General features: G+C 33.9%; 1 protein-coding gene across 1 annotated transcript in view; it reads left to right on the top strand.

The window, feature by feature from the left end:
- Nucleotides 1–16,906, top strand: part of cdh11 (cadherin 11) — a 66,351-nt gene that overhangs the window by 46,921 nt on the left and 2,524 nt on the right. Inside the window, 8 exon segments of the mRNA NM_001015858.1 lie at nt 318–612; nt 1,900–2,019; nt 2,715–2,882; nt 4,227–4,414; nt 5,281–5,534; nt 10,483–10,619; nt 12,390–12,511; nt 15,336–15,456. Of these exon segments, the coding sequence (NP_001015858.1) occupies nt 318–612; nt 1,900–2,019; nt 2,715–2,882; nt 4,227–4,414; nt 5,281–5,534; nt 10,483–10,619; nt 12,390–12,511; nt 15,336–15,456 (1,405 nt within the window).

Here is a 16,906-nt window from a genome sequence, read left to right as displayed (position 1 = left end):
TGGCCTTTATATATATTTTCTTTAAAAGATTTGGTATGTAATATATTTAAAAATACTATAAATGCATATAAATAATATAACGTTTTTATTATGGCATTCAATAAGACACTGTTTACCAAAATACTCCTTATACAAACCTTGTGATTGAGTTTGTAGATAACTACATAATGCAATAATGGTTAAAATAAATAACAGAAATATGTAATAGTTAGTGCATTCATATCAGAAAATGCAATGTAAATCTGACAAAGCCATCAAGAAATGTTTATGATATGAATTGCACTTGCTAATGTCTGGTTTTGTATATGTCTACATAGCTTCACTCAGATGTTGACTCTGGAGATGGAAAGATAAAATACATACTCTCAGGAGAGGGTGCTGGGACCATTTTTGTTATTGATGACAAATCAGGGAATATCCACGCAACCAAGACCCTGGACCGAGAAGAAAGGGCTCAGTATACCTTAATGGCACAGGCAGTTGACAGAGAAACAAATAAACCACTGGAACCGCCATCAGAGTTTATCGTTAAAGTCCAAGACATAAATGATAATCCCCCCGAGTTCTTACATGAAAACTACCATGCAAATGTGCCAGAGATGTCCAATGTAGGTATGTATATTTCCAAAGAACTTATCCCAAAAGGTTGGGTACTTGGCGGTTGGTGTTGCTGTACTTAGCGGTGATGATTAGGATACTGGGATACCCATGGGCAAGTTCTTGCTGCTTAATATGTCAAGCGCACCTATTATTGCTTTATTTATATTGTTTGGTAACTTTTGAATTACCTGGCTTTCTATTTGGCCCCACTCTAACCTAAAACATATCATTGGTTAGTTATATGCATCGCTAACCCAACCAATAAAATGGAAATTTAAACACCAAACTGGATATTTAGAGAACAACAAAAAAATTATTAAAAAATGTCAAGGAATGAAAAATGAAAACAAATTATAAATATAATGTCACTGTATACATTCTGCTCAGTTAATATAAAGATAAAGCTGAAATTCTGTGTGGAGAGGCTGGTTATGTTCAAATCTCTTCTTTTTATGATAATTGAAGATATTTTATTAAACAATGCTTCAGTGACTATATTTATTACATTTGTACAATATGATTTTGTGATATAATGTATAACAAGATAAGGGAAATTCGGACTTTTTGTGCCAATGCTTTAGGGAGCCTGCTCATTATTAGCGCCACTTAGAATGGTAATTCCTTGTGGGATAATTAACAAAATTTTAATTTACTATATTTAGAAGTGCCCAATAGGGTCACTTTCAAATAAAATGCATTTTTAAAGCCAAGGGGAAATTTAGCAGAATGGCTCAATGGCTAATTTAAAGCATCTAACTATCCCCTGGATCCCCTAAAACATTAAATTGAAATTATTGTCCTGTTAGGCTTAAGACTAATTCAGATCTGTATTCCAAGAATATTTTGCTCTCAACTGGTGATATGGTGTTACTGATTTAGTAGAAAAGTTACCCCTTTTTTGATTCAATATAAAAAAAATCTGCAATATCCCTCTAGATATAATCAAAATCACTAACATGGATTATTACCCATTTATGCACGGTATTAACAGTAGATGATTGTACAGGATACAAAGGAGAGAATATATATATTAATATCACTCACTAAGTGCTGTGTTTTTAGAATATTGCATTTCTCTGTAATGTAAAACTGCTATTAATAAGGGACAATACCTGTAATCATCATCAAGTACTGACACATTATCTCTGAAGTATTGGATTCTCATGTAGATTTTATATCAGAAAATCCTTGAGAATCATTTAGCTATCATAATGAATAGCTAATCAACATAAATGAGAACATTTTCTTGAATTAATGAAAATGCTTCTAATGCTATGCTGCTTTTTTCCTATTCTGTAGGTACATCTGTAATTCAAGTAACAGCTTCTGATGCAGATGATCCAACATATGGAAACAGCGCTAAGCTTGTGTATAGTATTCTCGAAGGGCAACCGTATTTTTCAGTCGAAGCACAAACAGGTAAACAGTTTCATTATTACCAAGCAATAAACCTGCACTTTTTTGCCCTTCATCTGGTTAATATAAGGTATTTGAACTGTGAAGCAAGCCAAACATCTGTTATTAATCCAAGTCTACTAAGGCACTAAGGAGTTATTGATTTCGAGAACCGTTCTTACCGTTCTTGTATCTTATCATTTCCTCTAAATAAAAAATAAATCTTGTCAGAGTGATATTTATAAAAGGGAAATAAAAAAAGTACAATAACAATGCAAAATTAAGAAAATAGCACTTTTTAAATGTCCTTTAGTTAGCCATTTTAATAAAAAATATGTTAATTTGTAGATATTAATGACCCTAGAGTTCTTACGTGGATTAATTAAAAAGTTACAAACCCCAATATTACAATAAACCCATGCACTAAACATGAACCTTCCATTTAGCATTACATTTGCACAAATTAGGGGATTGAACAATGGACTAAGATAACCTATAACCAACCCATGTCTTAAAATTTTGAGTTGGTAAATCAGTATTCAGTTATAGAAGCCTTGACTGTGTGATCAGAGTGATATCCAATTAGGAGATGTTGATGAAAAAGTTAACAACCCTTTTAAGCAGTCTTCAAAAGATTCAACAATTAAAATATCCAAATTTTCTGCAATATCTAAATCCAACTGCTGCAGTTTTATTTATTTGCCATGATCTATACATAGGAATCATTAGGACGGCTCTTCCAAACATGGACAGAGAAGCCAAGGAAGAATATCATGTAGTTATTCAAGCAAAGGATATGGGAGGACACATGGGAGGACTCTCAGGGACAACTAAAGTGACAATAACGCTGACAGATGTCAATGACAATCCACCAAAGTTTCCACAAAGTAAGTGGTATCTGAATGTTACAAATTTTTTTTATCTATCTTTCTACTCTATTCTATTCTATTTTGTTCTATTCTACTCTATTCTTTTCCATTCTATTCTTTTGCCTAAAAATATAAAAGCTTATAGCACACATTACAATATGCATTCTGGGAACAATGCCAGTTTCAGAATGATGATGGGCTTCTGAGTTGTTTAGAAAAGATAAGCAAATTCTTTTAGACAGATCAGGAGGTTGTCCAAAGTGTGGCAGTTTGCAGCATATGTATTAGGCCAGAAATCATTTACCTGCTGATTCTGACCTATTCCCAGCTTGAGTTAACCCAAATCAACCCATATTGTATTATTTTGATTGATGCTAATTAAGGTGGGAATATAAATCAACACTAATTCACTTCTAATAAGAATTAGGTGTGACATAAACCAATGCTGATCGGTACACTGCTCTTCCTTTGCTGAGTCCTATATCCTTTATTGCATGCAAGCTGCAAAAATTGCCATTTCCTATTTTACTGTTTACTGTTTAACTTTAAGATCACAGGTAAAGGTTCAAAATTCACAAAGGTTCAATATTCTGAACTAGTTACTTGCTGTAGGGTTGCAAATACTTTTATCACCTGTATTACTGGCTTTCTGCCATATAATTACATACACTTCTACTTTCCCAATCTCCTGCACTACTGGCACTGCTATAGGGTCACAGATAGAGCACTGAATTGCATTTGTCTTAAAATGGTGTTGCATGTCCAGCTTTTTGCTTCATCTGTACAGACTGCCTAATAGACTGTGTCTAATATCTCATATTAGACTGCAGTAGTGTTATTACTACTAACTTAATGTGCCCTAATCTGCGCCAATGCTATAGGGCTACAGATTCTGCTTATTGTCCCATATTATGTATATTTTGCTATGATACAGTGGTCACAGATAATGCTCAATGTCCTATATTATTCACATATCAGCTTTAGGGTTAGATACTAATCACTGCCACTAGTGACACCGTGTAACCCATTTATGCTTTTGAACAATGCTGCAATCATATAGGTCAATTGTCCTATTTTCTGCTGCACTTAAAAGAAAGCAGAAAACAGTAAAAATGGAAAATAAAAACATATTAACTGATAATAGTCTGGAATAAGAATATATAAAAACCATTTTGCCATGGTTAGTACTGAGTTGAATTTTTGCTGATGGACTTCAATTCCCTCCTATACTTGTCTAACTTTTTCCAGAACTTCTCTCATGGGAATACATTGAAACAATGGGGTTTTATAGTTTTCTTTGAAGATGTTTTTGTAGGACTGATCCAACATCTGGATAGTTACAACCTAAATTTATGTGTTCAGGTGCATACCCCATGTCTGTGTCAGAAGCTGCTGTTCCAGGGGAAGAAGTGGGAAGAATAAAAGCTAAAGACCCAGACATTGGTGAAAATGGCTTAATAAAGTACCGTATTCTTGAAGGAGATGGTGCAGAGATGTTTGAAATCACAGCTGATTATCAAACTCAGGAAGGCGTTGTAAAACTTAAAAAGGTAAGGCAACAATTCATAGATTCTAGAATTTATAATGTGTATGTGACATTGGCTGGAAATAATTTATCAGGCAGGGAATAATATACATAATGTTTTATGCCAGTTCTAGTAGTGACCCATTTTTGTTTTTATTAATAACATGCTCTACAAAACAGCTTGTGTAGTTCATAAAGACAAAATCTAGTTTATAGCCATTTGTTTTAGATAAGCAGAGAACCAGATATGTCTTAAATTGTATGTACATTTGATTCCTTAAACTAATGGATCCATTGATAACTGCTTGTTGTTGCCTTTGCTACTCACAAGCTAAGCCCAATTCCCAGCCGTTAAACACAGTTAAAATGCTTTCATAAACCTTTCATTTAAGATATGCATGTAGTGCTGACTTGGGCATTTACATTTTTGTAAGCCTTTTTTTTTGGAGAAAAATAGGCTTTAAGAAGACTATTTCTTCTGCCTTCACCCTGGAAGTGAATTGCCAATGCAATATGCTTTTCTACTCAAAGCTTTCTGCATAGGGTTCCCTATTAATTCCATTTTTATAACTTTGCACTGGGTTCTGAACAGACTGTCCTTAAGCCCAGCAAAGTGTTTTCACACATTCAGGAGAACCTTGTCTGCTATGCTAAGTTGTCCCTGTTAGTTACTCCTTTTTTTCATTATTTTACTTAGCAAAAAACACTTTTTGTGTTTTAAAATTAAAAGTACTAAGTTAGTGGAATATGACATGAGGGACTCTTGATGGTGTCACAGTACTATGCTGGACCCAGGAATGCTGCTATGTAAAAAAAAAATGTATGTAATTACTATAGACTATTTATTTACTTTGCTATAAATTTTTAAACCTTTATTAACTGTTCTCCTAGGTGGTGGATTATGAAACCAAGAAGTTCTACAGTATGAAGGTTGAAGCTGTCAATGTTCATATTGATCCCAGATTCCTTAGCCGAGGACCATTCAAAGACACAGCTACTGTGAAGATCTCAGTAGAAGATTTTGATGAACCTCCTATATTCTTAGAACATATTTACATTTTTGAAGTATATGAAAATGCTCCATCTGATACTGTGGTTGGGAGAGTGCACGCTAAAGACCCAGATGCAGCTAACAGCCCAATAAGGTAAATTCATATTTTTTATTCATTGTTTTCTATAAGTATTAAAAAATTATGTCCTTAACCAAAAACTATTATTACAAAAATAAAAGATTTTCATAATAATGCATTTCAGGAATGCAATGCAGATCTGTTTGTGGTAGCGGTGCTAAAGGTGTTGTACCACGTTAGCTAGGCAAAGTTATAACCTGACCCTTTTAATATTAAAAATAATTATCTTGGGAATTGAAATTTTCTGAAAGCTTGCTGAAATCATTGCTAGACAATAAAGGTATCACCTGCACACTACTTGTGTTAGGTTTAATATTAAAAGGGTTACCCTGTAATAGGTAGTGTTGGAGGGACATTCACTACCACTGATAGTCTTTAGAGTACAAAGTAGTATTAGACATACAATGCAGTATTGTGCCACTAATTATTAAGTATTAATCATTTAAGGAGATTTTCCATAGGTTCTTTCCATTTGGATCACATCTACTAAAAACAAATGTAAACATGAAAAAACATTTTGTACTGACAAGGATTTATGCAGCTTAGTTACCAGCTAGTATATGGCACTGCTTATTTTTTACAGGACATCATTAAAAAGAAAATAATTTGCTTAAAAGATTGGCATGCCTAAATCAAACAATCAAACTGTCAGAGCCCACAAAAGCTTTCAGGAAGCATTGCCATTTGCCATCATTTATTTAGAAAGCCCACACCTGCTGTATCACTCACTGCTCTTAGATATAGATATAGAGACCTATGTATGTATGTATGTATGTACTGTATGTATGTTTAACACTATTTGTGAATTCAGTGCTGTACTCTTTACTACCTTTGGACAAAGGGCATTGCCTTTTACTTAGACATGGGACTAGTGGCTACAACCCCTTGCAATATTCAGTAGAGTATGCATTACAGGTGACTCTCTTAGGATGGGCCCAAGTATTATAGGTTTGAGTTATCAGAGTTATCCACTCTGATCTCACACTCATGGGTAGATGTCACAATACATTTGGTGCCAGTGGTTCTTAATAGTGAACTGTTTATTTTCTGGAACATTGAAAATTGTACAGTAAAAGTGGTCAGTAAATAGCTCACAAGTAACTACTTTTGATGGTTTAGCTCAGGCAGCATATTAGTAACAACTAGTTGATAGTACTGTTTGAAAGCATTTAGTACAAGATCATCCAAGTGTAACTTCCGTGGGATGTACAAGTCTGTACACTTGAGTTTCTAATCAGCAAGTGGCACTTAAGACTTACTAATCCTTCTACCCATTGAACTTTTAGACTGCTTACTAACTACCTTTAGCATATCTCTTACTTTCGGAGTGAGCTGTAATAAGGACTAATCTTACATTAGCTACTCCCACAAAGGCCTACCCCCACCTTATTATTATTATTATTAACATTTATTTATAAAGCGCCAACATATTCCGCAGCGCTGTACAATAAGTGGGTTTCATACATTGGACATACAGAGTAACATATAAAGCAATCAATAACTGATACAAGAGGTGAAGAGGGCCCTGCCCAAAAGAGCTTACAATCTACACCTTAGACTCAAGGGGCCTAAATGCCAATCGACTAGCCACACTGTGGATGGTTTTACCCCTACACCCTTTGCTATATGTTATAAAGGCACATGGAAAAGTATTTAGTGCCCTGCTACAGCGTTTTGCAATAGTACAATGTTGCCAAATCTTCACCCTGCGGTGTTCTGTAGCACAGTTAATTTACAACAGATCTCTATGTGGTTCTATTAACCTGCGCAGGCAGAAAAGGCAGACATTCAGAGAGTGCAGAGTTTGGGCTGCCCTCTTCATTCTGGGCAGCTAGATAAAGCTAGAAGGGCACAGAGTTTGTGTCCTTTGGTGACTGTGTAAAATATTGTATATATCTACCTGACCCAGAGGTAATGCAGCTCACTGATCTGAATTCTAAGTTTTACATTTAAGCAGTTATTTCTAAGCTATCAATTATGAATTTCTTGGATGAAATATAAGAAGTTTCCTTTAGACCATATGTTATAGCAGCATTATACAAGAAAAAAAAATTATCACGCAAAATATAGAAATGTTACATGGATTTAAAAATGACATAAATAAATAAAAACATTTAGGATCAAGATATTCCTTTTGAAGATATTCCATCCCTAAAGTCACTACATTTTGCTGCATTAAACTTTAAACCGCTTAGTAATTGTAAATACTCAGTCACACGATTGTTAAGCTGGTATCATTTAGTTAAGGCTCGCAATGAAAATGCAAGGTACTTAATGTCCCATTGAGATTATACAAGGCTGCCAACATAAACTACATTACATTACATCTTTCAAATTGATGCTGTTAACCTCAAGTCAGACATACACAACAGAGAACAAGGGTTATGGATTTCAGAAGAACCCAAGTCTTGTTTCACTAATGGATTGTATAGCAGATATGGACCTTGTCTGACTTTTTACATACTGACAATCAAGAGCAGAGGTTGATCATCCAATTACATTTACCATCGCTTAAACCAATAAGCCGTATGTGTTGTATTTGCAGAAATCATTAAAAACCCATCAAATCCATTACATTACCATCTATTTTTGTATAATGCTTCAAAGCAAGCATTCGCTAAGTAGAACAAGCTTTGTGCTAAAAATGATTATGAGAAACATTCTTTATATAAATGCATCTAGTAAATAGGTGGCCAAAATTATTAAGATAAAAATCTTATAGCTTACTAGTTAGACATTTTAACTATTGATTTTTATGGTTGCTTAGTGGTTAGCACTACTGACCTTGTTGCACTTAGGTCCTTAGTTCTATTCCAAACAGGGCATAGCTTTTAAGGGTATAGTAGAGGTAATTTACAAGTGAAAGCGTGCAAAAGCAAACCTCTTAATGATCACGGTGAATTCCTCTTGTTTTTTTAGCCCTTTGTACCCTGCCCTCCCTTAGTATAGGATCTCCTTTATATTTGCCCACTGTCTGCATGGGTTTCCTCAAGGTTTTGATAGTTTTCATTAAATAAAATACATTTTAGATAACAGACAAACAAAACATGGCAATAAAAAGCTATCTGCCCTTGTGGTCTGACTTTGATAATGCATTTTGAATTAGGAAAGCTGGTTTGATTCCCAATCATAGCCAGTATGTCTTCTTTGACTTCTATGTGTAGTCCTCAAATAAAAAGTATTTATCATCAATTAAAGAACACGTAACAAAGCACAAAAACAAATATAGAAAATAATAGTTTAGATTTTGGTATCAAGGACAACCTGTTGAAACCTGAAATAAAGCCAAATTCAGCCTGAAATTACTTTATTATGAAGCCTTTTTTTGCTATAGAAACAGAAATATCAGAAGATTTAATTGACAGTTTATGTCAATTAAATTGTAATAATTTGCAACTCCTTAGAAGAAAAGTATAAATATTAGTTTGAACCTTATCCTAAGTATACAGAAGTGGCCTTTGTGTCTCAACTAACAATTACCAAATTAGTTTACAAAGTATCTTTATACTGTTTGAAATGTCTCCATTTCTGGTTTAACTAAAGTAAGACTTTGTCAGTACCAAAGCTTTATAGCCTGTTGGCTATATCTACTGAAGGTGTAAACATCCTTTTATTAATGTTTTCATTTGTTCCTGGTTTAATAAATAACCCAGTTCTGTACCTGGATAAGAAAATGGATTTCTTGAAGAAGGTCTTATATATAATTTTCTGACATCCTAATGCCTGGAAGAATTTTTTTTGTTAAGTTTTTCTTTTCTTTGCCGCAGCACAGAATATAAACTGTAGGCTTTCTTGATATAAAGAGGTCTGCATCTATCTCAGGTTGATATACTGACAAGTTAAAATGGGATAGCTATGCCATTTTTAAGGATGCTTTTAAACAAACACAGAAATAAAGAAACACAGCAGCTGGAGGTCTTAAAGTCTGTATTGCTGTGTGGATCATTTACTTTTCTTCATACCACACAGGTCAACCTCCAGCTTCTACAATTTATTACAGGCACACAGAAATAGTGTACAGCAGGCACACTTGGTTGGGGGGGTCCCTTCTCCTTGCAATGATAGCCTCAACAGCTGTTTTACCCCAACAGAAGCTTTGTAATTCTTTAAGCTAGGGGAGAAAGGGATCAAAAGTATTCTAATTTGGTGGTACTTTTAACCACCTTGTTTGTATAAACTTTCTTTCATTTCTCAATTTAATGCCTTTACATTACTAAACTCATTTGTAAGATGCTAAGAAGTCCAGTGTCTACCCCTTTCCCCCACACACATATTTTGGGGTACATAGCCTATAGCCTTAATATATACTACTTTCCAATGAATCTTTGGATTTATGGATTTGATTTATGCAGCTTAGTTAGGATCAAGTACAAGGTACCGTTTATTATATTACGGAGAAAAAGGAAAATATTTGTTTAAAATGGACTCCTCGTCCTGAGGTTTCAGGATTACAGGTTTCCAGATACCAGATTATATACCTGTATATAGACATATATTTATATAGATATAGATACAAATACCTGATTACCTGAAATTGGCAATAAACATATTTATTCTTCAATGCTTGTGTTGCTTTCAGAAAGTCGATACTGAAGATTATCTATATACATATTATATATCTTTGGAGATTAATCTTATATAACAGCTTTTCATTGACTGATGCCTAAGACTTCTTATGTTTGGCATTATAGATATATTTATATATATATATTATTTTTTTTTTTACATTAATAGCTACGAAAGAGTATCCTGATGCAGCAAAATGCTCACTACATGGAGACATGAATAAATGATGAGGCCAAATTTCCTTTTAAAAGTTGTTTGATAGATTCCATTAATATTCTCATTTTGCAAAGCATGCTGCTGGGAAACTACTTTCCAATGAATCTTTAATATCTAACACTTGAGCATGAGGCTGCTTAGTAATTCTCTTGTCTAATTACTCCACGATCATCCACTTTAGATATTCAATCGATCGCCACACTGACCTTGACAGATTCTTCAGCATCAACCCAGAGGATGGTGTCATCAAAACCACAAAGGGTTTGGATAGAGAGGAAAGCTCTTGGCACAACATCTCAGTCATCGCAACTGAACTTCGTAAGTATTCCCTGGGTGATTTTAATTCATTATCTATATCCTTTTTTTCTTTCTAAACAGCAGATGCAACAGGGCTGTTTACTTCTTTCTGCGCTGAGTTGGGAATATTTATTTATGTTTTGGTTTCTGGATAACTATTCATAAAAACATGACAGCATGACAACATGACATGGAGCTTTTCAGATAAAGATTTTTCCTGATCTGAAATTTATTAAAACTTTTATAAATTGAAAAATTAGCAAATTAAATTAATCTCTTGTTCTCAACCCTTTCAATTCACTTCAAACATCTCTCAGTTTAGTAAACTCGTATCCAGCTCTACAAAATACCCTCCTCCTCTCTCACACACTCCATCTCATGCTTTTGTATTAATTTCTTACACCTTTATCCTTTCTTCTCTATCAATCTCTGTTCTATGCCCTTTTTGTTCTTTTATATTTCTCTTTCTTATGTGCTATTGTGTTCTCTTGCCATCTTGTGCCATTTTGTCCTCTATTGTCTATTCCATTTGCCATTCTACCTTATTATTCTCCTCTCGTTAAATCAGTCTGCTATGTATTCCTGCAGATGTACCATTCTCTCTTCCCACTTAAAAGTGCAAGTTCAGTATAATTCAGTGTCTTGATAACTCATAGAATAGGGTGAGAGATTTTACTTTGAAACTCTCACCCTAATTGGCGAGACAACTCAAGTGATCCCTCCCTTTAGCAGGTGGCTGTAATTTAGTCACACTCTAAATCAAGGAAATGAGCACTGATGCTGCCTAACCAGTTGGGCAAGATTTTTGCAACTCTTCTTAGCAGAAAAAATATTACCTTTTGTGGAAGGCTAAAAGTGTGTCAGAATGTAAATATTGGAGAATTAGTTGCTGTAATTTGGAGCAAGTTTGTCAGATTTGTCAGGGCTGGAGGGTTTCTGTGGGCTCTTCATGAAATTTATTAAACATTCTAGATATTATTATTATTATTATTATTAACACTAATTTATAAAGCACCAACATATTCCGCAGCACTGTACAATAAGTGGGTTTCATACATTGGACATACAGAGTAACATATAAAGCAATTAATAACCAATACAAGAGGTGAAGAGAGCCCTGCCAAAAGAGCTTACAATCTACAAGATATAAGGATGCTATAAATATTCCATATCTCTACTATAGGTTGTTAACTGTATGGCTTGTCTGCAGCTTCTCAGTCAAAACTAAAGCTTACCTTTAAGATTATTATTTTATTCCATAATCTTGTTGTAAATAAACTGCAAATTTAGAATACTTGTAAAGCTGGGTAATGATTTTGTAAGTTGCAAGTAAATTTAAGGAGATCACTACATAAAAAGAGAGGGGTTTTTGTTATGCAAGATGAAAGAAAATGTAATTATAATCAACTTTGTAATGTATATAAATTACATAAAATGGAATAGTTTAAAAGTTACTTGTAATCTATTTTATATTCTCTACACTTCTGGTTCTTACTCTTAACAAAATGTAATAGAAGCCACCTGATTAACAGATCTTGAGAAGAACTGACCTCTGCTTCTTGTTCCAAAAATCAGAACCGGAAAACAGAAAGGAATAAAGCAAATACTGCTTTCAATTACAATTCCATTTTCCAATGACCTTCACCTTCACAAATCAACGAAAAATTAATTGTAATTACTCTACATTACATTATCTTTCATTATGCAGAAACTGTTTTGGGTCAGAGATCCCTTTTAATATTAAAGAATACGTGAAACACATGAGATTTTTTCTTTTTGTTGTATTTGTAGACAACCGTATTCATGAAACAAGAGTTCCAGTGGCTATTAAGGTCTTGGACAAGAATGACAACGCTCCAGAATTTGCAAAGCCCTATGAAGCCTTTGTCTGTGAAAATGCCCCAATCAATCAGGTATTTCCTCATGCGGAAAGAATAGAAAATACAACTTCACAGTAATGGTTAATGCTAATATTAAAACTACTAATGGAACGTACTGTATTTTCTCTCCTCTGCTTTCTTTCTCCTTTACTATTTGTTATCTTACTGAATTGGAACCAGGGTTTTCAGAAAGTTGTTCAGTAATAAGTTTAAAAACTCTGAATAATAAATACCATTACTTTATAACTCAAAAAAACACATTATCTGCATTAATTAGCTAGTTTCAGCTTTAGGTCTTAAAAAGATTTTAGATGAAAATCTTTCTCTCGTGGAAATAACTTATGGGGTACTGTAATGATGAATAAGATGAGGTAAGATAAGATATTGCCTCACATTTTCATTAAAATCATGTTTTATTTTATATCAACCTTTAGTGAAAAGATCATATTTATAAATCTGTGTTAAAAATAGTGAGTGCGGTAAAATAAAAGTTTGAATCTGCTTTTTACACAATCCTTTTTAATGAAAAACATTGCACAGGTATAGGCAGGGCTGTATTAAGGTCCGGTGCAACCCTAGGCTTTGGGCCTAAATACATCCCCAGATTGGGAAGGGACATCACACACCTGGCTGCTTGTGATGTTACTTCCTGCCTGCAATCTTCCTCGGCATCCAACCCCAGCTGCCAGATTTGCATAGATATCATCTAGCGGCAGCTGAGGAAGTTTTTTATTTAATTTTTTCAAACGCGTTCGCGAACTTACGCCAAAAAGAGCGAATATTCGCGAACTTTGCGAACCCCATAGACTTCAATGGGAAGGCGAACTTTAAAATCAGTTTTCTGGCCAGAAATGGCTTTTCTAGGTTTTAAAGTTGTTTAAAGGGTGCCACGACCTGGACAGTGGCATGCAGGAGGGGGATCAAGGGCAAAACTTTCTCTGAAAAATACTTTGTTGACACAGCATTGCGTAAAACCGCGAAGGCAGCTGGCAGACCTAGCGGAAATACGCAGCGTTTTTTGCTATTTCGCACTATTAGCACCATGGAAACGGGATTTGCTTACACCAGTACTAGGCTGAAAAACACCATGTGTGGCTTGTGCTGCGTTTTTAGGCCGAGAAAAAACGCAGCGGAAAAAAAAACGCGGCGAACCCAAATTGCGAACATACGCGAAAAGTTCGCGAACTTCCGAACTTGTGAACACCCGATGTTCGCGCGAATTAGTTCGCCAGCGAACAGTTCGCTACATCTCTACCCAATACCTTAAGTCTGCTAAAAATCATTTAAACATGAAATAAACCCAATGCCACAAATATGGATTCTGTCAGCATAGTTGGGATCAAGTACAAGGTATTGTTTTATTATTACAGAGAAATAGGGAATCATTTTTAATAATTAGAATTACTTGATTAAAACTGACTCTATGGGAGATGGACTTTCTGGATAATGGGTGTGATACCTATATATTTGAAAAGTTTAGAAATGACTACAAAGATAAAAATGAAATTTTTGTAAAAAGCTGGTAAGGGTGCATAGAAACTGGCAAAGGTAGTAAAATTGTGTAACATGTGTACATTTTGTTTTGCTGTTTTATGAACTATGCTAATTTCTTTCCAAGATTTCTCACACGGCTAAGTTCCCACAGACTTCAGAAAATTTATGTCTGTAAAATTCTGGCATACATTATTTTAGAAATAGTGCACCCAGAGCTTTTAGACAAAGAAATGATATCAAAAGGAAAGGTTGGCATTATTTGAAAAGTACTTAAATAATTTTATGTCAAATTTTACAAAATTGTTTGATTTAAATGAAATGCTCAACTTCATAAATTGCTTAGGCCAAAAGGAGTTATATATATAGTCCACCCTGGAATCCTAAAGTCAGAGAACAGTGACTTAACTTAAAAAGTTTCAATTGGTCTTATTTAATTGAATGAATAAATATATTTATATGTAATTGTTAACTTGTTGCTTTACAAAGTTAATGTTTATGAGATTTAGCAAGGAACAATATAATTTATAAACTAGTAAACTAGACTAGTGAAATTGAAACTGATTAACTAAAAGAAATGAAGGAAAATCCACAGTGGTTTTTAATCAGATAAGTAAGCGTTAATTAAGAAAAGGGCGGGGACAGAATTTGTGATGTCAGATCCTTCAGTATTTTAAATTGTGTGATTATGTGTTTGGCAATATACCTATGATTATGCGTTGAAAAATACAAAACGCGTCAGGACAAATGTGAATAAAGCTATTTCTTAAACCACCTTCACCCATTTCTGGAGTGCGTACCCATCGAGAAATTGTGATTTAAATGAAATGCTTAACTTCATAAATTGCTAAGGCCAAAAGGAGTTAATGGTATAGTCCACCCTGGAATCCTGAAGTCAGAGAACAGTGACTTAACCACTGAAAAATGACTTCTACTTCTCTTTAATTCCCTATTTGCAGACATTTTATTATCGCCTGAATCAATTTAATATTGTGGTCTGCAAAAAATGTATTACATGGCTTTTCTGTTCCACTGGCAGCATATTCATTAACTGCTCGTCTGCCTTACAACAAGAATATAGTCAATTATTTTTTGCTAAATCTGTAGTTTATGTATAATTGCTTGTGTTATCTCATTTTACTGTTTTTTTCCTGTTTATATAAAGCTAATGTGTTTGATGTTGAATCACTTTATAATAGGCAACCAGAATCTCTTTAACCATATAAGAATAAATAGTTACAGTGCATTACTACCAAGCATTATATATATTTTTTTCTTTTTTTTCTAAATAGTATTATATATATTATATTATATATTTATATCTATACCTTTCTATTGATACTACTAAATATTTCTTCTTTTTCAGGAATTCTTGACTATCACTGCAATAGATAAAGATGATACTGCCAATGGACTTCGGTTTTTCTTTAGTTTTCCCCCAGAAATAGTACACCCAAATCCAAACTTCACCATAGTAGACAAACGAGGTTGGTACTGCCAATAAATAATGACAATATAAATTACTAGCATACAATTATATTACAGTTACAATTTCAACAGATTATTCAGAAAAATGAGCATGCTATTTATTTGAATCTTGATATTGTTAGGATCATAACTTTTTGGGCTTGATGAACTATTCTGCTTTTGCTGCTTTGATTTCCTCCCTTGTTGGACTTCACTTTAATTCTAAACATAAGTATAAATATACCTCCTGTATCACTCATTATTTATATGTAATCTTGTCCTTTGAATACAAGAGTCTATTTATGTTTAATGCATTTGTACAGAAGGAAAAAAACACACACTAGGATGTGGGGGTTTTTTTGACTCGTGGAACACTAATACGCAAATAAAGGTCAACTATAATGGCGGAGAACCTTATAGTATAGTTCAGTGAGCACTAGTAGGGAGCCATTTATGTGTGAAGGGGCATGTATTGTTTTTCTCTGTGTAGGAATAGAGTTTCATAATTTCATAAATAGAGGGAAATCTGTTTTATAAAAGCACTCAGCCTCTAGCCTCTGACATGGAACTCCTCGATGACTTATTATATACATATATATATATATATATATATATATATATATATATATATATATATATATAACTGTATATCATGTATACACATACCTTTTAGTATATATCTGTTTCAATTTGTGAAAGAGTTATTAGGCTTAGTAGTAGTTTCTGTTACAGCAATATTATTTACTTTTTTCCCTTTTATGGGTACTGAAAATCAAATTCTTCACCAACACTGTAGAAAGGCATAAAACACCCAATTTGCGAGGTTATTATTGCTCTGTAATATGAATATAGCTTTTAAAAGAGATCCTTTTACTGATTTCTGCAAGTAATTACATGGTGCGGCAACCAAAAAAGAAGCAATCACAGACTCTATCCCCATTACAAGCCTCTTGTGTTACAAAGTTTCCCATTCACAAGCTTATTTTGCATAAAAATCCATGAGGTAATTGGAAACTTCAAGCTGTGTTAAAGGACCAAGCCACACTCACATGCTGAGGTCCATCTACTCGTATACTCTACAAATAAACACAGTCAGATTTTCAAAGTGATTTTGCCTCCTTTTCAATTGAATTTCTAATCAAAGCCTTTTGTGTGGGAATTACTTACATGAGCTGTTTGGCTTTTATATCAATAACCCTTAATATAGCAGCACTTTTATCGATGAACGACATATGCCATCCAAACCATGGTGAGCAGAATGTAAGTGGCTTCCTTGGTTTTCTGTGTTAGTGAAATTTAGCTAATATGAATAGGTAAATTACAGAAATTTGGCTGGTTTGACTAGGCAAACAGTTTACACTTTTGAATTTTGCTTATTGACCTAGCCTACTGAATTCGATAACATAAGTGCAGCTGCACCTAGGCTTTTAGAAAATACACATGAGCCAAGAACTAATGTTTGCAAATTTT

This window comes from Xenopus tropicalis, chromosome 4 (assembly GCF_000004195.4).
Source record: "Xenopus tropicalis strain Nigerian chromosome 4, UCB_Xtro_10.0, whole genome shotgun sequence".
Taxonomy (NCBI): Eukaryota; Metazoa; Chordata; class Amphibia; order Anura; family Pipidae; genus Xenopus; species Xenopus tropicalis.
Note: the sequence above shows the minus strand (reverse complement) of the source record. Positions and strands in the feature narration are given on the sequence as shown.